General features: G+C 47.4%; 2 protein-coding genes and 1 long non-coding RNA gene across 7 annotated transcripts; 1 reads left to right on the top strand and 2 right to left on the bottom strand.

Moving 5' to 3' along the window:
* The first annotated feature begins 2,375 nt into the window (after positions 1–2,375).
* LOC125551751 (2,3-bisphosphoglycerate-independent phosphoglycerate mutase-like) lies at positions 2,376–10,838 on the top strand. The gene is made up of 8 exons (XM_048715059.1): positions 2,376–2,724; positions 2,830–2,957; positions 8,567–8,717; positions 8,796–8,999; positions 9,139–9,566; positions 9,649–9,841; positions 9,987–10,238; positions 10,342–10,838. The coding sequence occupies exons 1-8, from the start codon at positions 2,548–2,550 to the stop codon at positions 10,510–10,512; spliced, it is 1,704 nt and encodes a 567-aa protein (XP_048571016.1). The 5' UTR covers positions 2,376–2,547; the 3' UTR covers positions 10,513–10,838.
* A 212-nt stretch (positions 10,839–11,050) lies between these two features.
* LOC125551750 (proteoglycan 4-like) lies at positions 11,051–17,642 on the bottom strand. 4 transcript variants are annotated; one of them, XM_048715056.1, is made up of 11 exons: positions 17,430–17,642; positions 16,502–16,639; positions 16,146–16,331; positions 15,956–16,067; positions 15,794–15,827; positions 14,836–14,870; positions 14,705–14,739; positions 14,471–14,623; positions 11,907–14,326; positions 11,534–11,614; positions 11,051–11,320 (listed from the first exon to the last, which is right to left on the bottom strand). In XM_048715056.1, exons 2-11 carry the CDS (start codon positions 16,570–16,572, stop codon positions 11,253–11,255), a joined length of 3,195 nt encoding a protein of 1,064 aa, XP_048571013.1. In that variant the 5' UTR covers positions 16,573–16,639; positions 17,430–17,642; the 3' UTR covers positions 11,051–11,252. The 4 variants fall into 4 exon arrangements, with proteins under 4 accessions (XP_048571013.1, XP_048571012.1, XP_048571014.1 ...); XM_048715055.1 differs by having other exon boundaries at positions 11,051–11,323; XM_048715057.1 differs by lacking the exon at positions 11,051–11,320 and having other exon boundaries at positions 11,534–11,650.
* Positions 17,643–19,138: 1,496 nt separating this feature from the next.
* LOC125551752 lies at positions 19,139–22,810 on the bottom strand. 2 transcript variants are annotated; one of them, XR_007303086.1, is made up of 5 exons: positions 22,178–22,810; positions 22,031–22,092; positions 20,161–20,446; positions 19,966–20,040; positions 19,139–19,855 (listed from the first exon to the last, which is right to left on the bottom strand). It is a non-coding gene; the product is annotated as an uncharacterized LOC125551752 (long non-coding RNA). The 2 variants fall into 2 exon arrangements; XR_007303087.1 differs by having other exon boundaries at positions 20,161–20,384; positions 22,178–22,808.
* Between the last annotated feature and the right edge of the window lie 268 nt (positions 22,811–23,078).

The following is a 23,078-nucleotide window of genomic DNA, read 5'->3' on the forward strand; positions in this document are numbered from 1 at the left end:
AAGTGCCGGGATTCCTCTCCTCTAGTATGCCCAGGAGACGGACAACATTATCATATGAGTCGAAGAACGTCCCAAACCTTTCCTCCATAGCCTTCTGCTTAGCCCTCCAAGCCTTCCCATAAGGAATGACATAATTCCATCTGACCTTCACTGCTGTCTGGATGTGTTTTGCTTCCATATCTTTCTTCTCTACTATCTCAGTATACATGAGTTGCGCAATAAGACTTGAAGTCAGGTTCGGATGCTTCACCAGCAGGTTCTTCCTCACACAATTATGTGGGACGACAATGGTGACAACCCAGTGGATGTCATACTTCAGCACGTGCTCGTGCACCTTCCCAGGACAACCTGTTACAACACATTTCACGGTATAGTTTGCTGGACTTGATATGTGTGTCCGGAAAACCCTCTGCATAGACATAGCCCACTTTATCACCGCATACTTCATTTTTTTTCTTTGTATCAAACATAGCCCCTATCTGTACTTGGTTCAGATTATACTGCCATGGAGTCTCATGGCCATCGTTGACCGTAAGGCCGGTGGATATGTCCTGCTCCCATGCAGAAGGAATCGGTACCTCCACTTCATCCTCAGAATTTTCAGAATCCAGTTCCTCCACCAATCCATCCTCGTCCTCTTCCTCCATCACCCTCTACATTTCATCCCCTTCCTCATCCCCATCAGCAATACCAAAACCAGCTAATATTATCGACTGGCTACTCTGCCCAGTATCAGGACCACAAACATTGTGTGGCACGTAGTCTGACTCTTTCTCAGGTTGGCTAGCATCCACATCTTGTGGCTGTGATCCGGATAAAACAATCTCGTTAGCCACTTCACTTCCTTGGCCGGGTTCATACCCCCTGTGGAGTTGTATGGTATTCTCCTCCTTCGGCACAGGTTGCACAAGTGCATATGGGTGGATTCTTCAGTCTCGGCACCGTCTTAACAAGGGCAACCAATGCTGGCTCCTATCTACCGGCATCAACTCCCACTTGACATTTTTACAAGATTTGGTCCACAATGCATGAATACTGACGGAACATACTTCAGGATCCAGCCCGAAACTAGTTGTCAACCAGTACTTCAATTGTCTAATGTCCAGTCTGTCCGGGTCTGCTAGTGTCATGACGCCATTTTTTAACTCGCTAAGATCAACCCCCAACTCATTATATCAAACATTACCAGCGCCGTAGTAAACATTCAGATTTACTGATTCGGACATTTTCACCTGTCAGACATTGCCATCTTCTCATTAATCACAATGAACACTAATATTATCCGCTACACTAACTAAAATCCGCTAAAATGCCACCACATACAAATTAACACTAACACAATTTTTATTATCCGCTAAACTAACACAATCATTATTATTCTGCTACACTAACACAATTATTACTCCGCTAAAATGCCACCACATACAAATTAACACTACAATTCGCAATATAATTTATCTACGCTAACTAAACTATGCAACTCAGAGAAAATTTGTGAGGAGATGATTATACCTTAGCGGAGGTGCTTGCACCACTGAACAATGACAGCACCACCGCCGCCCCCTCGACGACCGGAGCTTCAACTCCAGTCACCCCCAAGCCGCACCTCCTCCTCCACAGCTGCTGCTCCTCCTCATCAACACCTCCTGCCCAACCGCATCTCCTCCTCCCCACCATGGCTCCTCCTCCCCACCATGTCTACTCCTCCCCAAACGCACAGAAAACTATCCCATAGCAAAAAAAAACACCGTAGGCCGTTTGAGATTGCTACGATCTACCGATTCGGTGGCTTAGATGTGAAAATGGGTGGCAAACGGAGGAGATCAGCTAGGGGTGGTGAGGTACAGAGAAGAAACGAGAGAGAGAAAGAAGAACAGAGGCGAACAGGCGAGAGGAAGGAGACGCCGCGCGGTGCCTTATCCGGCACTTTTCGGTGGATGCGTGGCTGAAAAGTACTTCGGCCGCTGCCTGGCCGAAAAGGCCCACTTCGGTCGGCCCCAGGCCGAAGCTACTATTTTCGGCCATACTTCCACCGGCACTCGGTTTTCGGCCCAGCTAGGCATATCTTCGGTCAACCGCGGGCCGAAAAGCCCATTTCGGCCAAGCTGCGACCGAAAAGTGCCACTTCGGCCCACACCTGCCCGACGGGCTACTAGTTTTGGTTTTTTTGCATTACTGCTATAATTCTCGAAAATGCTATATAATATATCATAGTTTTGAAAAAAAATCTATAATTAACTGGCATGGAAATCTTTTCTTCTTCTTCTTCTTCTTTTTTGAATTTGACCGGGGCCATGTGTCAGCATCGTACTGTCAGGTAGGTTCATGAGCGGACCAGCTCCTCAGGTCTATACACTTGTGCCTCTCCCAGCTGCCTCGTGGCGCCCAGACCCTTCGAGAGAAAACAAGCATGGCCGATTCCTACAAACAAAAACTCGGCAATCTCTCCACCGCTTCTCTCAGAAGGCCAGAACCCAGCAAAGCACTTGCCCTGTTTCGGCGCGCTGCTTCAGGACGCGAGTGTTGATCACACAGGCCCGAGGCAAGATGGCGCGCAGGCCGGGGGCGGAGGAGGAGAGGCCGTGGGGGCTGGCTGAACACGGGAGGCTGGGGAAACGGAAGGTGGTGGGCGTGGTGGTGCTGGACGGATGGGGCGAGGCGCCGCCCGACCCCTTCAACTGCATCCACGTCGCCGACACCCCCACCCTCGACGCCCTCAAGAAGGTACCTGCGTCTCTCTTCTCTTCTCTCACGCTGCTTCATCGGTTCCGGTTCGGTTCCTACATGCGGATGGAGATCCTTTGCTTGTGTGGTTGCATGGCATGGCAGGGTGCTCCGGAGAGGTGGAGGCTGATCAAAGCTCACGGCACGGCCGTGGGGCTGCCTACGGATGATGACATGGGGAACAGCGAGGTCGGCCACAATGCGCTTGGAGCCGGCCAGATATATGCCCAGGGGTAATGCTCCCAATGCTACATCCACGGCCAATTAAGGGCTCCTTTGATTCAAAGGATTTGCATAGGAATTTTGAAGGATTGGTATCCGTAGGAATTTTTCCTATGTTGATTGTTTGATTTATAGGATTGAATCCTATAGAAATTTTTTCCAAAGGAATTTTTTGTACTACTTCTCATAGGATTTCTAGCATCCACTCAAACCTCTTTGAAAGAATCCTTTGTTTTTCCTATGATGCTCAAACAATCTAAAACCCTATAGGATTGAGATGAGCATGACATTCCAATCCTATGTTTTTCCTATTCCCATGTTTTTATAATCCTGCAAATCAAAGAGGCCCTAAGTATGGTTTACGGGGGTTGAGATCCTCTACAGTACTATACGGTGCTGTAGTGCGGATGACATATGGGCCGGGTCCACACGGCAATGATAGTACTGCATCATACAGTACTGCAGACGATCCTAGCCCGGTTTATGGGGGATTGGCCAGTTGGCAATTTTTGATTGGAGGTAAGAGGGGAGGCCGGCCCCACCCCTGTTGAATTTTTTTGGGGGGGGGGGGGAGGATTAGGAGGAAGGTTACGTAACATCTTTCGTAGGTGTAGTATTATTGCTAGTACAACCTCCGTCCGGAATTAACTGTCTCTGAAATGAGTGTTATGAGTGTATCTACATGTGTTTCGGTGTGTAGATACGCTACAGTTAATTTCGGACAGAGTGAGTACTAGAATAATAAGATTTGCAGTGTGTTACGAAAAATTTGTGGAAGCCATATAAGGACACTTGTTTATTTATCTCTTAAAGGTGGCTATCTTACTCCTTAGGACCTCTTTGATTCAAAGGTTTTTCATAGGTGTTTTAAGGAATTTCACTCCTTAGGATTGTTTATTGAAATTTCTATTTGCGAGTTATTTATTGCCAAAGAGGAGTCGGGTGCTACTTATTTCCAAAGAGAGTCGGGGAGTACTCGCCTCCGGAGAATACACATGAGATTTGTAGGAATTTCCCTACGTGGGTTGTTTGATTTGTAGTAGTATTGAATCCTATCAAGCATTTTCTCAGTGATTTCCTTGCGTAACATTTCAAAGAAACTTTTATGTTTGCTCAAACCTCTTGGAAAGAATCCTTTATTTTCTTACAATACAATCGATCATTTTTTGGTACACATTCATTCGTGTAGGATTCGAGTGGGCCAGTGTTATGACCGGCTTGGTCTATTCTAGGAAGAGGCCCACCGGGCATTAGTATTAGGGGCTTGGCCCACAAGTTATCTTAGGCAAGTTATCTTAGGAAAGTTATCTTAGGCTAAAGTTATAAATACTCATGTAAGGCATCGTTTTGAGGCAAGCAATAAAGACGACTATTATCTTTTGTTGCCCGGCTTCTAGAGGAGCCGGAAACCCTAGCCGCCGCAGCCAAGCCGCCGCCGCCCTCAACCCTAGCCGCGATGGCGCCCTGCCGCCGTCGCGCCCGTTCCTCGCCGCGTCCACTCCCTCCTTGCCCCTACAACCTTCGCAGTAGAGCCGGTAGGAACCCTAGTCCTACCAATTTGGTATCCCTAGGATCACAGTGGCGAACGGCGATTGCCTCCGGTGTCATGGGCTAGCCCGCGACATTCCCATCTCCATCGGCGGCGAACACTTTTCCATCACCTGTGCTGGGATCGATCTGGGCTGCTTCGACTTCATCCTCGGGGTGGACTTTCTCCGGACCCTCGGCCCCATCCTGTGGGATTTCGACGCGCTCACGATGACATTCTGGCGGCAGGGCCGCCGCATCCGGTGGGAGGGCATTGGGGGCGCCGCGCCTGCCGTGCCACACCTCCAGCTGGCTGCCGCGTCCTCGGAGGCCGAGCACCCCCTGCTGGATTCTCTTCTGCAGCAGCACAGCGACCTCTTCAACGATCCGCGGGATCTTCCGCCTGCCCGGGTGTACGACCATCATATTCACCTCGTACCAGGCTCCACTCCGGTGGCGGTGCGACCCTACCGCTACCCCCAGCTGCAGAAGGATGAGTTGGAGCGCCAGTGTGCCCTGATGCTCGCCGCAGGCATCATCCGGACCTCCACGTCGCCCTTCACGGCGCCGGCGCTTCTCGTCCGTAAGTCAGATGGCACATGGCGCTTCTGCATCGACTACCGCGCCCTCAACGCACTCACGCTCAAGGACAAGTTCCCTATACCGGTGGTCGACGAGCTCTTGGATGAGCTCCATGGGGCACGCTTCTTCACCAAGCTCGATCTCCGGTCGGGCTATCATCAGGTGCGCATGCATCCGGACGACATCGCCAAGACGGCGTTTCGCACCCACCATGGCCACTTCGAGTTCTTGGTGATGCCTTTCGGCCTCGCCAACGCCCCGGCGACGTTCCAGGCCCTGATGAACGACGTCCTTCGACCCTACTTACGGCGGTTTGTGCTTGTTTTCTTTGATGACATCCTTATCTACAGCGCCACCTGGGACGAACATCTCCAGCACGTCGCCATCGTCTTCAACGAGCTTCGGGCGCACCACCTCCACCTTAAGCGCTCGAAGTGCTCGTTCGGGACGCCTACCGTCGCCTACCTCGGCCATGTCATCTCGGCCGACGGGGTGGCTATGGACGCCGATAAGGTGGCGGCCGTCTCCGCCTGGCCGACGCCTCACTCGCCGCGGGCTCTCCGCGGGTTCCTCGGACTCGCCGGCTACTACCGGAAATTTATCCGGGAATTCGGACTCATCGCGGCGCCCCTCACGCGGTTGCTTCGCCGCAACGCCTTCGCCTGGGACGACGAGGCGACGACGGCGTTCGAGGCCCTCAAGGGGGCCCTCACGACAGGCCCCGTCCTCCAGATGCCCGACTTCGACCGGCCGTTCGTGGTGGACTGTGACGCCTCGGGCGCCGGGTTCGACGCCGTACTTCATCAGGGCGATGGGCCCCTCGCTTTCTTCAGCCGGCCTTTCGCTCCGCGCCATCTTAAGTTGGCAGCCTACGAGCGGGAGCTCATTGGCCTCGTCCAGGCCGTACGTCATTGGCGGCCATACTTGTGGGGGCGGACCTTCCACATTCGCACGGACCACTACAGCCTGAAGTTCTTGCTGGATCAACGGCTGTCGACCGTCCCGCAGCACCAGTGGATCAGCAAGCTCTTCGGCTTCGACTTCTCCGTCGAGTATCGGCCGGGCCGTCTTAACACCGTGGCCGACGCGCTGTCCCATCGCGATTCCGACCTCGCGCCATCCGCCGACGCGTCCGCTGGGACGGCCTTGTGCATCCGCTCCGGGCCATCGTTCGGTCTCTTCACCGACATTCGACGCGCCACTGCGACGGCAAATGACGCCGCACTTCTTCAGCAGCAGCTCGCGGCCGGCGACTTGGAGGAGCCATGGCGCTTCTCTGACGGACTGCTCCTCCATGGGCGCCGGATCTTTGTTCCGGCGCATGATGATCTCCGTCACCAGGTGTTGCAGCTCGCCCACTCAGCGGGCCATGAGGGTGTGCAGAAAACCCTCCATCGTCTTCGCGCCGACTTCTACATTCCTGGCGATCGTGCGCTGGTCCGCGACTGGGTTCGGTCTTGTCAGACTTGCCAGCGCAACAAGACAGAGACCCTGAGGCCGGCGGGGCTCCTTCAGCCCTTGGAGGTGCCGTCTCAGGTTTGGGCGGATATCTCCTTGGACTTCATCGAGGGCCTTCCCAAGGTGGGGGGCAAGTCAGTCATCCTCACGGTGGTCGATCGCTTCTCTAAGTACGCCCACTTCATCGCGCTGGGCCATCCATACACGGCGGCATCCGTGGCCCGGGCCTTCTTCGACGGCATAGTCCGTCTACACGGGTTCCCGACGTCGATCGTCAGTGATCGGGACCCAGTCTTCACGGGCCATGTCTGGCGCGACCTCTTCAGGATGGCGGGTGTCCAGCTCCGCCTGAGTACGGCGTTCCATCCTCAGACGGACGGTCAGTCTGAGGTGGTTAACAAGGTCATTGCCATGTATTTGCGTTGTGTGACAGGTGATCAGCCTCGCGCTTGGGTGGACTGGCTCTCTTGGGCGGAGTACTGCTACAACACTTCTTATCACTCCGCCCTGCGCGCGACGCCATTTGAGGTGGTCTATGGTCGACCACCCCCGCCTATACTTCCGGTCGACCCGGAGACGGCTCGGACGGCGGTTGCGGGTGACCTTATCCGCACCCGTGATGAGATGCTGGCTGAGGTCCGTCAGCGTCTCCTTCAGGCCAAGCAGACGGCCAAGCACTACTACGACGATCATCATCACGAGGCGGAGTTCGCAGTGGGTGACTGGGTGTGGCTGCGTCTTCTCCACCGCTCTACGCAGTCACTGGACCCGCGCGCGAAGCGCAAGCTTGGCCCTCGCTACGCCGGGCCCTTCCCTGTCGTGGAGCGCATTGGGAAGGTGGCCTGTCGTCTTCAGCTTCCAGCCCGCGCCCGCATCCACGACGTGTTCCATGTGGGGCTGCTCAAGCCTTTTCATGGCGAGCCACCGGCGGCTCCTCCGGCGCTTCCTCCAACCGCCGATGGTCGCATTCTTCCAGAGCCAGCAAAGGTGTTGCAGGCCCAGCTCCGTCGTGGCGTCTGGTTCGTCCTAATTCAGTGGGCGGGCCTTCCGGAGGAGGAGGCTACTTGGGAGCAGCGTGAAGATTTCCGTCAACACTATCCAGACTTTCAGCTCGAGGACGAGCTGTTTGCGCAGGCGGGGAGAGATGTTATGACCGGCTTGGTCTATTCTAGGAAGAGGCCCACCGGGCATTAGTATTAGGGGCTTGGCCCACAAGTTATCTTAGGCAAGTTATCTTAGGAAAGTTATCTTAGGCTAAAGTTATAAATACTCATGTAAGGCATCGTTTTGAGGCAAGCAATAAAGACTATTATTATCTTTTGTTGCCCGGCTTCTAGAGGAGCCGGAAACCCTAGCCGCCGCAGCCAAGCCGCCGCCGCCCTCAACCCTAGCCGCGACGGCGCCCTGCCGCCGGCGCGCCCGTTCCTCGCCGCGTCCACTCCCTCCTTGCCCCTACAACCTTCGCAGTAGAGCCGGTAGGAACCCTAGTCCTACCAGCCTGACATTTCAATTTTGTGTTCTTTTTCTACTACTTTGTTTTTGGGATCTTCCTAATTGTTATCAAAGCCAGTGACACTATAGTAGTAATAGTGATAATAAACTATGTAAAAGGGATACTTACTATGCTAGTAATAATTATAATAAACACTTTGTAAAGAAATTTGAATACACTATGCGTTGTGTGTGTAGGTTTGTTGCCGACTTTAGTCATTTTAGATATTGAACTTGTATGTTGGCTTTCTATGCTGGTATAATGTATGAACAAATGGAGGCATGTGACCTAGTGGTCGTTCATATACACCTTGGTTTAATCCTTGCGATTGACATTGTAACCGTACTTGTTCCGGTTACTCGGGCGGGACAAAATGTGATGGTGTTAAGTAGGCGAGGGAGTGTGCGGGTCTGCGTGCTTTGCGATGGTGTGTGCGGGTTAGTGCTAGCATAAGGACAACAGTCATGTATGACCAAAGCGACCAAGTTAATTTCAGTACAACTACCTTGGTGAAGCTACTTATTAAGCAAAAGTTAGTGATCATTTGTGCACAACGTGCAGTGCAAAACTGGTGGATTTGGCGCTTGACTCTGGGAAGATATATGAGGGGGAGGGTTTTAAGTACATCCAGCAGTCTTTTGACACCGGTACTTTGCACCTCATTGGTTTGCTGAGCGATGGGGGCGTGCATTCAAGGATCGATCAGCTGCAGGTTACACCATTTTTCTTCTAAGCAGAGTTCATTCTGCAGTGTAGTTCCAGGCTGATGTGAATGATTTGGCTGTGGCAGCTGCTTCTGAAGGGGGCTAGTGAACATGGAGCGAAGAGGATACGGGTTCATATCCTTACCGACGGTCGCGACGTATTGGATGGAAGCAGTGTCACATTCGTGGAAACGCTTGAGAATGATCTGGCTAAGCTACAGGAGAAGGGTGTTGATGCAAGGATTGCATCTGGTGGAGGCAGGATGTATGTTACAATGGACCGCTATGAGGTGATCTCTCCTATCCTATCCTACTTCAAAAAATTGTGTGTTTCTTCAGGGATGTACCCTGCAGCAGCAATACTGCAATTATAACTTCTTTTTTGCGAGATACTGCAGTTATAACTTTGTATTTCTTGTTGTTATGCAGAATGATTGGCAAGTTGTGAAGCGTGGCTGGGATGCCCAGGTTCTTGGTGAAGCCCCACACAAGTTTCCAAGTGCCCTTGAAGCCGTGAAGAAGCTGAGGGATGATGATCCCAAGGCCAACGACCAGTATTTACCCCCGTTCGTCGTCGTCGATGAAAGCGGAAAACCTGTTGGGCCCATAGTGGATGGAGACGCTGTTGTGACATTTAACTTCAGAGCTGATCGAATGGTGATGCTCGCAAAGGCGCTAGAGTACGAGGACTTGGACAAATTCGACCGTGTCAGATTCCCGAGGATTCGCTACGCCGGTATGCTTCAGTATGACGGCGAACTAAAGCTCCCAAGTCATTACCTTGTTGCTCCCCCGGAGATAGAGAGGACGTCCGGCGAGTACCTGGCGCACAATGGCGTACGCACCTACGCTTGCAGGTACATACTTTTGTGCTGTATAAAGAGCTTCTATCTCTGAACATTCTGGTACTTGAGCATGTCTTGTGGTTTTGACCTGTAGCGAGACAGTGAAATTTGGTCATGTCACCTTTTTCTGGAACGGGAATCGGTCGGGCTACTTCAACCCAAACCTGGAAAGGTACGAAGAAATTCCCAGTGACACTGGTATACCCTTTAATGTACAGCCAAGAATGAAGGCCGTGGAAGTTGCAGAGAAGGCACGGGATGCCATCCTCAGTGGCAAATTTGATCAGGTACTTGGCACAATGAGATCCTCCTCAAGCATAAATCCATGCATATGCATATGCATGTGCAAGTAGACAAATGAGATACTCATTTGTAACTGTTAATTGGCAACTACGGTGAGTAGTAAAACAGAGTGATGTGGTGGTTTTGTAGGTACGGGTAAACATCCCGAATGCAGACATGGTTGGGCACACAGGTGACCTTGAAGCCACCATCGCTGGGTGCAAGGCCGCTGATGAAGCCGTCAAGATTATTCTTGACGCCATTGAACAAGTAGGTGGCATCTTCGTGGTCACCGCTGACCATGGCAATGCCGAGGACATGGTGAAAAGAGACAAATCCGGGAAACCGATTCGCGACAAAGACGGGAATGTGCAGCCCCTTACCTCACACACACTGAATCCAGTGAGTGCACATTTCATCATCAGACGCCCGGTGCTATGTATATCTATATGCACGAGCACGACTGAGTGTCCCGTTCTCATCGTCTTACTGAACCCGGCTGCAGGTCCCCATCGCCATCGGAGGTCCAGGGCTTGCGCCAGGGGCTACATTCCGGGAGGACCTTCCGGATGCCGGGCTCGCTAACGTCGCGGCGACACTCATCAACCTCCATGGTTTCGAGGCCCCTCGTCACTATGAGCCAACTCTCATCCAAGTCTCGCCGGTTCCCTTCTGAATCCGTCATCTGCCGTTCCCCTTCCCTTTCTGTGATTGGCGCAGCCATGCTTATGTCTACCTAGTAAATAAATGTCCACCCATGTACCACCATTTTCTTTCTTTCTTTGAATTGATGTCCACTTCTGTATCTGAATCCGTCCGTGTGTGGTGATACCGTACCCGTATGTAGTAGGAGTATCTATTTTGTGCCTCTTTTTCCTGGGTTTAGGTTTGTTGGGAGAGCGCTTCTGACCTTTGTAATCATGCAGCGTTTTCAGGATGATTGCTTGGCACGCTCCAAATTCAGTGAGAATTATTTTTTTACGCCAAATACGTAGCTAAATGAGAACTTGGAACAAGAAGTCGCCTTCAGAGTTTTAGCTTTAAAAATCCCAGAGGTTCGCGACACCAACAGTAGATCATCAATCAGTTCTAGTCAAGCTGCCTGATATAACCAACTAGCTGGATGCAGTTAAATCTGTTTTTTTTCTTTTGCAGCAGTCATCAGTCAAGATCACCCGCAAAAAAGAAAAATAGTAGTACCAGTCAAGATAACATACCGGTCATCTAAAACAACTCAGAAAAATACTTAAAAGATGTACAGCAAGACATGAGCAAAGTAATGATATGCGGACCGCTAAGGAGAAGCTAATATCGAAGAGCAGGAAAGCAGAACCGGACACAAACAACCTGGCTCCGTTCTCAACAATCAGTCACCTCAATCCATTTTTACATCTAACGTATAACAACGCATGCTATCTATCGAAGCTTTGACTCGTTGGTTTTGCTGCTCCGGAAGTTTGAGAGGGAGAAGAATGACCTTGATGCTGCTGCAAGTACAAAGAGGCACAAACAAATGTATTAGTGGTGCTTTCACGTCTACTCAACTCTAGTACTCCCTCTGTTCCGAATTACTTGTCTCGGATATGGATGTATCTAGAACTAACATACATCTAGATACATCCATTTCTACGAAGTAATTCCGAACGGAGGGAGTAGATACAAGTGACCATAATTTTGTTTGGGTAAAAGGAACTAGCCTTTAGTTGACGGTGCAGCTCCAGGCCTGTCCCGTAGCCTATCCGAGCCTGTGGCATTGAAGCTGCTGGCCGTTGATTGAGCTGAAAAACAAGAGGTTTAGATTCGACAAGGTAGACCTGCAATTTTATTCATAGGAAAATGAATAACTACGTGTATTTCATAGAAACACATAACGGTTATGTTTATGTAGATTCACTTTGCGCTATCATATTGTCGATGTTACGTTGCGGCGCGCTGTGTATGACCATCTTGGAAGGAACTTTAGATGTAAAATACTGAGAGCCTCAAGCACTAAAGTATGAGATGCTTTCTGCTTGAAAACTACAGCATGTAGGATGAGAAGCTCCCGCTGAATTATGGCTGTAGAAGTACCTGATAAGATGCTATTAGTCTTGGAACCATCAAAAGTTCTCCTGCTGGAATTTACACCGTCACCAGCACCGGATTCTTCTTGTTCATCCTCTCCATCAGAAACCACAGATGGGCTGGCCAAACCATTAGTGTTGTTGTCTCCTTTGTTTTTCCGAGCAAATTTAAGAAGTCTCTTGAATCCTTTTGGAGAATCTTTATGAAAAACTATTGCGGGTGGGTTTTCAGCATTTCCCCACTCGATTATTTCTGGTTCGTTGCTATCTGCTTGCAACATTTGTGACAACGAATGACGGATTCTTGGGCTTGATGACGGCAATGGTTCAATTGCTGGCGAGGTGACATCCTCGCCTGTCACGCTTTCACCCACATCAGTAACTTCTTGATGATCCACTTCAACCCAGGCAGCTGATGAGATGTCCATGTCCTCGTCAAGAGGTTTGACCTCAACGACAGAGGGCTCAACCTGGTCACTGGGGCCCATTTCGGCTGCGCTTAAACTCGAGCCCGGGTTTTCTGTTTTTTCAACATGTAAGTCATTATCGATCGAAATTTCTAAATTTTCATCAACATCATGTGCTGGTTGAGCAAGATCAGCCTCTGGTACCTTGGTAGTTGGCTCGGTTGTCACAGGAGATTGCTCCTTATCTTCCGCACGGGTAACAATTCCACTGCCCTTTGAAGAATCACCAAGCTGCGGCACTTTACTCTTAACAGCACCAGAACCAACACCTTGACTAATCCCAGTGGCTTTCTTCACGGGTTTGGGTTCTACTGGTACAACACTGCTTTTCTTTGGGACCTTGTTATACATGCCTGACTTTGTCATTGCACTTGATTTTTCTTCTGATGCAGGTGAACTTTTTGCCACTCTGCTCGGCTTTGTTGCTGTCCTTGTCTTCTTATCTTCCTGCCCCTTAATGGCTGGCTTTGTCGCAGTCACAGGTTCCTTCTTGTTCTTCACTGCTGGAAGGGGTTTCTCCACCTTTGAAATCGGCTGAGGTGCCAAGGATGCTGTCGCGGTCCTTCTCCGGCTAGTTGGTGTCGATGTTGAAACTGCTCCAGGAGAGTTTTTAGTTTTCTGTGCAGTACTACTAGTTGCTTTAGTCAAAGATCCTGACCATGAACTACGGGTAGCTGGTGCAGGTGATGGTTTGGGGGAACTTTTTTTTGCTGGTGTCTTTGAGATCACTTCCTTTGGCAAGACTGGAGGTGATGAATTTCTCCTTGCCCTTTGTGGAATAGGTGAGTTGCGCTTCTCTGTTATGATGCTAGTCTTGGGGGTAACTGCTGCTCTGTTCTGCCCAACGGATTCCTTCAAGAGCTTGGTGCTCGTCTCCTTTGCTGGTCGCGTTACACCTTTCTCTGTTCGAACCTTCGTGTCTCGCTTCTCTCTTTGAAGTCCGCCTTTCTTCTCACTTGCAGAAATGAGCCCGGTAGCAGTTACATTGGCGCCTGCAAACTTCCCAGGCATGACCTCCATCATTTTCATTAACATCTGATTAAGTTCGGCTTCCTTCTGGCGATTCCACTCAGCAGAGGCCATTGCCCTATCACTGTTTGACTCCTGCCCAGAATGTGTTTGTTCAGCAGAAATGTTAGTGTGGGATGAGACCACATTTTCCATGTCCGACACTGTGATGCCATGGCCATCAGCATCGTAACTTCCTGCCTCAGGTGCAACTACACTGTTTGGCGCTGCATCTGTCTCAGCCTGTAATTCAGCTTCATTCTTCTCTGCATCAGATGCCATATTGTTAGATTTGCTTTGAGAGGTAGAATCTGAGGTCTTTTCTCCCGATGTATTGCTGTTCAAAGAGTCACCCATTCCTGAACTCCACCGACGCAGTACAGATTTGGTCGCGACCAAGCCGGCTTTCTTACTTTCAGAATCCAGATTCTCACCCTTCTGCTTCTTCTCGAAAAGGCTAATCGCATCTTGCACGCTCATTCTTCTTACATTATTGTCGGATCTCCTTGGCGGCTGGTCTGTTTCACCATTGCAGCTGCTTTCATCATCTTTATCCAAAGCAACTCTCTGGCTAGGAGGGAAGTAACTTAGGCTCTTGATGGCAATTGGCATTGACCTACGAGATCCTGATCTCCCAATTTGAACCCTTCGCATTGGAGAAGCAGACCTCCTAGGAGAAGCAGATCTCATAAGGGGGCGGCTTCTTTCAACAACAGCTTCATCTTCATCGGTGGACTCAGAGGAATCGTCGCTTTCCATTGACATTTTACGTTCAACTTGTGCAAGCTTTGCTGGGGAAACATTACTGGTGATAGGCCTTTGGATATTGGTTTGGGAACTGATATCACGAGTCTCAAGTGCATCATCCTTTCTCTCAGCAGTAGAAGCTTGGTGTGGGGGTAGCACAGAGGGCTGGCAATCCCGGATCAACAGTAGGCACCTCACCAACCAACTAAAGCAAAACGAGAAATGATGACAATTAGCTTCTTGTATCACACAAAAAAAAGTACAATGGAATGACCTTGTAGAAATGATCTGATTGTGTGCGTGTGTGTGTGTGTGGGAGGATAAGTTTGTAGTGATTTTTGCAGCATACCTAAACTCTGATGTCCCAAAATGCTGAACAAAACCAGACAAATCTGATACTTCTTTATTCAACAACTTAGAGCCAACTGCTCGACTCAATAATACCAAGATTTCTTCTTTCAGTGCTGATAGCCTCAAATCCAGTGCTCGAAGTAACTCGTTCCTTCAACATTTAGTTATAGAAAATGTCAACTAATAGATGGGAAAAAATAGTGACAGAAAAAGGAAAAAGAAAAGGCTTTACTTTGTAGCCACTGAGGAGTTTGGGCCAATATTTCCCTGAAAGTAATTTTGAGAACTAAAATGTGAGCAAACAAAACATAAAAATGCACAAAAACATAAAGCCATCAGAAGTTTTGCACAAATGGAAATTACCTGCTGTGGTTTGCCAACGGTGCTGGAGAGACCACCTGCAAATTAGAATATCATCATAAACTGAGCACTCTACCAACATTAGCCAGAATAAGACATTCTGTAAAGAAATCCCTTGCCATCCATAGAAATTGCTTGTACTAAGTCAAAACTAAAAACAGTTACCTATAGGTTTTAGTGCTCAATTTTTTTAATAGAGTGTTTTCATTTGCATTGACGCGCATGCAGAAATGTGAAGTGTGAACATTTTCAACAAACCCAAAGATAATATTTTAGAGCATCAAAACATTTTATGTCAGACCAAATGCCTCGGGTTCCGATTTTTTTAAGTCAAAAGAAGGGTTGAACTTATCCAATTAGAGCAAATAGTGTCTGCCAAAATGCATTTGCCTATATAAATCACGTGTGAGTGCAAGACAGCAATTTTTATTATGTTTTCACGTCTTTGACAGATAGATAATTTCTAGAATTTGCAGCAGGCAGCTAATTTCTTCTAGTGATAGGCAAAGAATCATGGGTACGATAGTAGGATTCGTTATCTATGGACACAAGCAAACAAAATGGATGGACCAAGGAAAATATGTCAATGGCCTCAATGCACCAACAAAGTCTTAAAGATATCAAAACACAATGCACCAACAAAGTCACCAACTAAATAGTCAAGGAACCAACTAAAGTCACCAATGAAGTACTGTGATTCATCAACCATTTGAGTGTTATGCTTGACAAAAAATGTGATTTCAACCAGGGAATGAGTAACAGGCTCTAAGAGTAGAACTAAACTGTTATTAAGTCCATCACTCATAGCACTAAAATGGTAAAGTGAATCCAAAATTTGATTAGATAGGCTTCATAAAAAGGAGACAAAAGCCATATTGCATACAGCCATACATGCTGAAAGGTTGTGATGGCTTTCGAGTACAAAGAACAATGGAAGAAGCAAGACTTTCTTTGAATGTACCTGTCAAAGCACCACCCATAAGATTTTGTTGTTCCTGCATAAAAAATGGATTTTGTTATTTACGGCGTCTGCTGTTTTTCTAGATAAGAACTGAACTTAAATGTGCAAGCAAACTTAGCACAGAAAATTTGTTTTACTTCTTTTGGGACAAAATTATGATACCTTGGACTGTAGATAATCATGAAACTTTCTAGTTTCCTCCAGCTGAGACATTTCCTGTAAAATCCCATTCGCCGTTTTGGATGCATCAGGCGAATTTATGATATGTAGAAATCTGGTAGGGATGTTCAATTTAGTTACGATTACAACTATAAAAAACACAAGTAACTAGAAAAAGGTTAAGGTGAAAGACCTCTCTAAGGTGGATTTTGTGAACCAGGTAGAGCCTTTTGCATCCCCAGCCAATAACAGCTTAAAAGAGCCACTTGATGAACGTGATTGGAAATTTTTGGCATCTTCCAAGTGCAGGACTAGTTGGTCGAAAGGACCAGATGCTACTGATTCGGCACTCTCTCCATTACAAGCAATTGCCTCATACCTGATGAAGGAAAGGTTTCACAATACTGGGCGGGTCAGAATTTATATCAGAGATTGTGAATCATAAAAGACTCAATATGGCATATCCATGAAACAGTTTTCAGCCAAATGCAGCGACGAAAATCTGAAGCACACTTCATAAGCTCAATCACGGTGAACAGAGTGCTTCACCTGTTCTTGGTCAATGACACTTGGAACACTGCAGAATCAAGCTCCACGTCGCCAGCAACTCTCCCCTCCATTTTGCCCACAACGACAAGCACAGCAACCCTCTATAGATCGTATCTGCTCCTTGTCCACTTCAAATACCTGACAACGGGAATATCAGCAGAAACGTCACCAACCTTGCAAAAGGAAACAGATAACAAAGAAGAGAGATAATGCTACTGCCAAGGTCAGAAACGCTAATATGTCAACATCTATAATAATAAGTGATTAAATGTTCCATGCCCAAATATGCAGGTTACTTTTCAGCATGAGGGTACCAACCAAGCATAGAGCAAACTGATTGTGCATGTATCACCGAACCAACTCCACACCTAAGTCATTCATTCCGCTCGATTATGTTCCCACAGCACAGACAAACTTATAGGCTTCTATAGCGGTAAAATAGCATGTGGTACGAGTGTAGTATGCCTCAATTTCCTTAGTTAACGCAATCAGATTCATAGATCAGAGAAGCAGAAAAGCAGATACAATTCAAACCCAAAAGACAAAATTCTAGTACCATCAGTGCAGATCCTTCATCATCAGAGCTACCAAACTAAGCACTGGACGCATTGAATCCGAAATGGAGGGTTTCTAAGCGATCGAAAGTTTGGAGCCCGCGGGGGCTCCCGGATCCAAAACCCCAAAATCCCTCGCAGACAAAAATCCAAAGCCCTAGAGATCCAGGCAGGCCAACTCCACTGATTCCTGGCTCCTATGGCTCGCCAAAAAACAGAACGGAAGAAGGCGGATCCAGATTCTGGAGTAGACAACGCCCGCTCACCGACCCACTGCCTCAAGCTTGAGCTCAAGCAAGCCACCCCCACCCAGGTCCGAGGAGACCGCAGCAAAAACACCCGAGAAAACTAAGGCAGGGAGACGAATGCCTCACCAGATCAAGCGGCGGCGGCCTCCGCCTCCCGCATTCGATCCGGCGCCGCGCCGACTGGATCGAGGGCTCGGAAGTGATGGAGAATTTTTGTTCCGTGAGTCACTCCTTTTTTCGCTGGGGGCAGTTGCAGTTGCAGCAGCGAGTGGGGGAATGGACGCCAGGAAAAGGCACAACTGCGGAATGCGGGGTTTAAATGACTGAGGGCCAGTTGAGGAACTGACACTGGGTATTGCACTTATTTACTGTCCCGCCACTGGCCTGGTGTTTTGTGTACCCGTGGAGTGCGCTTGCGGTTTCAAAAGGAGGCCGTCGGTCGGTGGGACGCGTCGGGAGAATTTACCATAACGCCCTTCCGGGGAATTATAGGTAGGAAACGTACTCCGCTTTTGCGCGCGCTGATTTCTTTTTTGTTTAAGAAATCTGATTGACAATTCCGACGAAATATTGAAATGAATAGTAACAATAATACAGTATTGGGGATTGCATCATTCAAATTTAAAGCACATGCGATGGAGAATATCCGGCAAGGAGAATGTTGAGTAATTAGCATTATTCTGTGTAGAATGACTAAACTTAGGTTGGCATAGTGGTGAGTAACTTGGACTAGTGCATGCATATGTTACTAGTCTATGTTAGTATCTTTATAGTAGGTAGTAACATATGGATGATAACATGCAAGTCTTCCTTAATTGAGATATAGACTCATTTTACCTCGGGGTGTGTTATGTTACAGTAACATATTATATTACTACAAGCATCTTTTTTCTCATTATTAACTCCATGCCACATAAGCAATTTTTTCTTAGGATGTGCTATGTTACTACTACCTCCGTTTCAGTTTACAAGTCCTACGCGTATACCTAAATTGTCAATTTTATCACCTTAATATAAACTATATAACACAAAAATTATACGGTTTGAAAATAGAACATCTGAAGTTTATATTGATATATTTTTTGTAATATATGACGTGTATTAGGTTGGTCAAATTGACGACCTAGGGACACGCGCACGCCCTGTAAACTGAGAGAGAGGTAGTACCTAAGTTACGCCCACTATGGCTAGCCTTAAGCAGCAATTAGATTCATACTCTCTCTTTTCCGGTTTATAGATCTTATCTTAAAATTTTAGTTTTTTCATTTTATAAGACTCAATTTGGTTGTTCCCCGTCACATGTTCAGATTCCAAAATATATTAAATCATTACATGCAAGTATTAAAAGAAAATTGATCAATACATATACTTTATGCATGCATGTATTGCAATTAATACATTGGTAAACATAATTTTTTGAGAAAAACAAAAGCACTAATTGTGTGTTTTTGCAAACTACAAAAAGTATTCCACCACTCACCATCTACCTTAGTTGGTGAGATTTTTGAATTAAGCTCTGTAAACCGAAAAGGAATGAGTAGTTCATAGTACAGAACCTTGAACTTGTAGGTAAATTATGTGTTCAACAAATTCAAACACCAAACTCTAAAACCCCAGTAATTGCAGGTCAATTGGTGGAAAAATTATCTGCACATCGATTTGATCGTGATTTTATGGTCAGAGCCACAAGGACACCCAAAACCCACCGTTTGCGTTTGTGATAGCATCGTATTGAAGGAGCAGCCGAAAGATGCGTGTGGTTTGTGCGTATACTACTACATCGTATATGTACATGGATGTTTATGTTGGTGTAATGGACGTTATCTATACTACTATTAAACAAGCAAACATATTCATTGCTAAGTGCACCTAGCCTAAGCTACACAAAATATCATGGACCAATTACAACCTCACGATCAGATTACTTAATTAGATCTAACCATTAAGATTAGACTAACCCTCAGGCAAAACTGCGCTTAGCAATTTTCCTCGGCGGAAGAAAACTCTGCCGTCCCACCTCTGCAAGCGATCATGCAAGCCATGAAAACAGAAAACTGATCGCAATCAGATCGCCTCAAAACAACTACCCCGCGACGCATGCCACCTGCCTCTGCCCGCCGGATGCTCCTACTCCCTCGAGGGTCGCCGCCTGACCCTCCTCCTCTGCCACCGCCGACGCTTGCCTTGCCTCTTTTTCCCTTGTCACCATTGATCTGTGTTGGCCTCCGCCCCCGCCGCCGCTGGCCGGCCTCTCCTTATGCACAGGTCACCACCCACCGCTCCTTCGTTTGGCCGCCGACCGATGCAAGTGGCTGTACACCGCCACTGGCCTATCCTTGCGCGCAGGCCGCACACTCAGGAAGAACGCGATGAAGGAGTAGGTGAAGGACATGATAACGGCGATGATGGAGACAAAGGTGGCCGATCTCCAGGCCCGGGAACTATGAGAGGACGACCTCGGCAAGGCGGAACATCACCAGGTACATCGCCCCATCCTGCTGCAGTTTGCGTCGTGGCCCTTTTAATGGCGGCAGTTGCTGGGCACCACAGACCTGCACTCTCAAGGCAAGGAACTTCTTTCAGTCCATGACTTTTATGAACAAAATATTTACAGATATTCAGAAGCAAAAGAGGCTTAAATAGTAAAACTGTCTGTGCTTACATGATGCCCGTGCCAACTGTGATGCATAGACAACTGTGTACTGTGCATTGCCACACACAGCTACATCTCTAGGCCCTGCATGGACATGATCAAGAGTGTGAGACCCATTTATTCTGCCTAACAACAGACATGCATGCATGCTGCCAATGTCCATCCATACATGCCAGGAGAAGTTAATTCAGGATTATTTGTTACCGAGGCAGGAGCGAACGGCGTCCATGTACATGTGTATAGTTTCGTTTGCCATGGATGGGTTCCGGGAGCGGTAGTAGTCGGAGATGAGGACAACGATGTAGTAGGTGATGTAGGCGCAGGCAATGAGGACGATGGGCCGAGGACCCAGCCCATCTGCGCCACGCTCTGCATTAGCGCCAGCACACCGGACCTTCTATCATTTTGATCTTTGTAGGGATCTTGACCTTAAAAGAGGGTTTCCACAGGTGAAACTGGGCAAGATGTATTGCTCCAAATTTGAATCTCACTACAGCGCACCAGCAATTAGAGGATAGGTATTATTATGAAGATATAAAAAAATCATCGGGTGGATATTTTTAACAAGAAGTACAGAACTAAGTTGTGGTTGAAAAAACACTTCAGCAAAAATGGAATAGCAATGTGATAGCTTTATATAGTGCTTCAGTGATAGCTTTGTACACTGCTTCAGTGTTTATAATGGAGTCCATTGCAGTTTAGATAAATGAAAAAGGAGGGACAACAACACAAAATTCAAGTACAACCAAGCATTTTTATTTGTTTGTGTTTGTAACATTAGTATAACCGAAGTTGCAAACTGGAAGTATGTGAAGGAAACCGTTATAATAAAGTACATAGCAAAAAATAGTAGTACAGTAAAATATGGACACTGGTGTAACTGAAATAGCTTGTTTTGAAATTTTAACTAATGCATCCCTCATCAAACTAGAACACAAAATTCTGCTATGAAAGTGATTCCTTAAGATTATATTTCAGGGTGAAACATTTCCCAACAGAAAAGTGTTTGTTACTGCTCGTTTGGGCCAGCAAGCTCCTTTCTGGTTAAAAGGATTTGAGTGGAAGGTTGATTGCAATGAATGCAAGCAAGCATGCTTCTACTGAGCCTTAGAAGAAGCCAAGGAGTATGTTCCAGAACCTCTTTTGTATTACTTCATCACAAAAAGTTACTGCAATATTTGCTTTTTTCCTAAATATACATGATAGACTTGAATGATTTTCTGTTATATTGCAAGATGCCCTATTAGTGTGATCATAACAATTCTTTGTAATCATTGGTCGGTGTCATGAAGCAGAGCTTATTTTGTGGATAGATGCATTGGTTTATGTTTCAAGCCTTTTAGATTTTCCCTAATAATATGGAGTTGATTACGATGAATGATTCGCTTCTTTGCGAATTTCCCATGTGTGTAATTACAAAAAAATTGGTTCTCGGCATTACCTATTTGATAGGAAAAACTTGAATACAAAGGTTTGGCAATATGTTCACTAGGGTTTTAGTCCGAGTAATTTTTTTTGGTGTGTTACAACATTTTTAAACATCTCTATTGCCTCTCTTATGTTGGTACATCAATGTATTTTCATCATTTTATTGATATATTATCTTTGTATGATGAATGCTAATTGTTTTCACATGATAATACATGCGTTGCACTTGCAAGCTTACTATTTATTTAAAACTGAAAACAAAACATGTAACCTGATCCATTCTAAACACTAAAGAAGTTGCACTTCCTGATTCCAGAGTGTAAAATGGTGCATTTGAATGTCTTCTTGTTGGAACTATGCAGTTATGCGATATTCTTCTTTCATGTAGATATCCTATTAGGTGAGAGCGTCAATGAGGTTTTGTTGATCTATCATGAACCGGTTTAGAATAAATGTTTTTGAAGTATATATGCTTGTGGTAAGACGTGTAAGAAATATTTAGAGTTGCCGATGAAGGTAAACTGGAACTTTGATTTAGTAAACAAATATGCCCAACCATCACATCAAGGAAACGTTCCATAGGCAACCCCAAGGATTTCCCAAACTATAAAAATAAAGTGCAATGCAACTCACAATCAAAACATACCCGTCCATTCAGACTTGTTGCTCCCATTCCCTTTCGGCGCCTTCTTCTTCTCCTTCATGAAACTGAACCATTAAGGATCGCATCGTCAACACAGCCACCAACTAATAAGTGGATTAAAGGAAACCCAAAACTAGGAAGAAAGCTTACTCTTTTTCGATTGGTAGTAGAATAGCTGCCGGGATTGCGAGTTTGCGAGCAGGGACCTCCAGTCTCGGACCTTCCCGTCCCTATTTATTGGCCAATGAAGCCCGTCTCCCCAGACTGGAAGTCAGGCAGCGACCCACGAGACACAAGCCAGCGCCCTCACCGCCGGGCGGCGGCGGCGGCGAAGGCAGCACCGCGCGGAACACGCCATGGCCCCCGAGCAGATAACCCTAGGGATCCGAACATTGCACGGAGTGAGGTGATGCACCTGTTGACGAACCAAATTAACGGGGAGGAGCAGGCGGTGGGGTCGGAGAGATAGAGTAACCTGGAACTGGGACGAGCGCGGGAGAGGGTGGAGAGGCTCATGGCGGCGGCGGTGATGTTTACTAAATCAGGAGGAGGGAGGAGCCTCGGCGTCCGGGCGAGCATGTCGAGCTTGAGCACCGTCTCGGTCACTTCGGCGACCGGATTCGATGAAGGAGCAGGGAAGAGCAGGGGTGTGCGATTCCCACGCCTCCGACGGCCAGTTCCGCGGCCGGATTTGACATTAAGGGGAGGAGGAGCAGGGGCGACCATGGGAGAATGGGGAACAGCAAGGAGATGCGAGGGGGCGGTGGGGAAGTGACCAGATTGTTTTTCTTTCGTTAATACTGTATACACGTACTCCGTGTTGACAGTGACTCACCAGAGAAATTGTAAGTGAGTGCGGCTTGTCCAAATAAAAAAAGAATTATCTTCTGACTGACTAGGTTGTATTATCATGAGGGAGGTTCCTTCCTCGATGCCTTCTCCTTGAACAATCGATGAAATACACAACTAGCTTGCACATATTTAAGGTGCACGGTCAGTTTCATTTTGTGTAAAAAAAATAGAGGTGAGTTTTTCTTCAAAGATGTCTCCA

Source organism: Triticum urartu, chromosome 4, assembly GCF_003073215.2.
Source record: "Triticum urartu cultivar G1812 chromosome 4, Tu2.1, whole genome shotgun sequence".
Lineage (NCBI taxonomy): Eukaryota > Viridiplantae > Streptophyta > Magnoliopsida > Poales > Poaceae > Triticum > Triticum urartu.

Excerpts from the sequence above, each read along its gene's own strand:
- LOC125551751 (XM_048715059.1), top strand. The coding sequence starts at position 2,548 with ATGGCGCGCAGGCCGGGGGCGGAGGAGGAGAGGCCGTGGGGGCTGGCT. Across the intron at positions 2,958-8,566 it reads GGCCAGATATATGCCCAGGG|TGCAAAACTGGTGGATTTGG; the intron begins GTAATGCTCCCA and ends CACAACGTGCAG. Across the intron at positions 8,718-8,795 it reads CAAGGATCGATCAGCTGCAG|CTGCTTCTGAAGGGGGCTAG; the intron begins GTTACACCATTT and ends TGGCTGTGGCAG.
- LOC125551750 (XM_048715055.1), bottom strand. The coding sequence starts at position 16,572 with ATGGAGGGGAGAGTTGCTGGCGACGTGGAGCTTGATTCTGCAGTGTTC. Across the intron at positions 14,624-14,704 it reads AACTCCTCAGTGGCTACAAA|GAACGAGTTACTTCGAGCAC; the intron begins GTAAAGCCTTTT and ends TAAATGTTGAAG. Across the intron at positions 14,327-14,470 it reads TTTGGGACATCAGAGTTTAG|TTGGTTGGTGAGGTGCCTAC; the intron begins GTATGCTGCAAA and ends GTTTTGCTTTAG.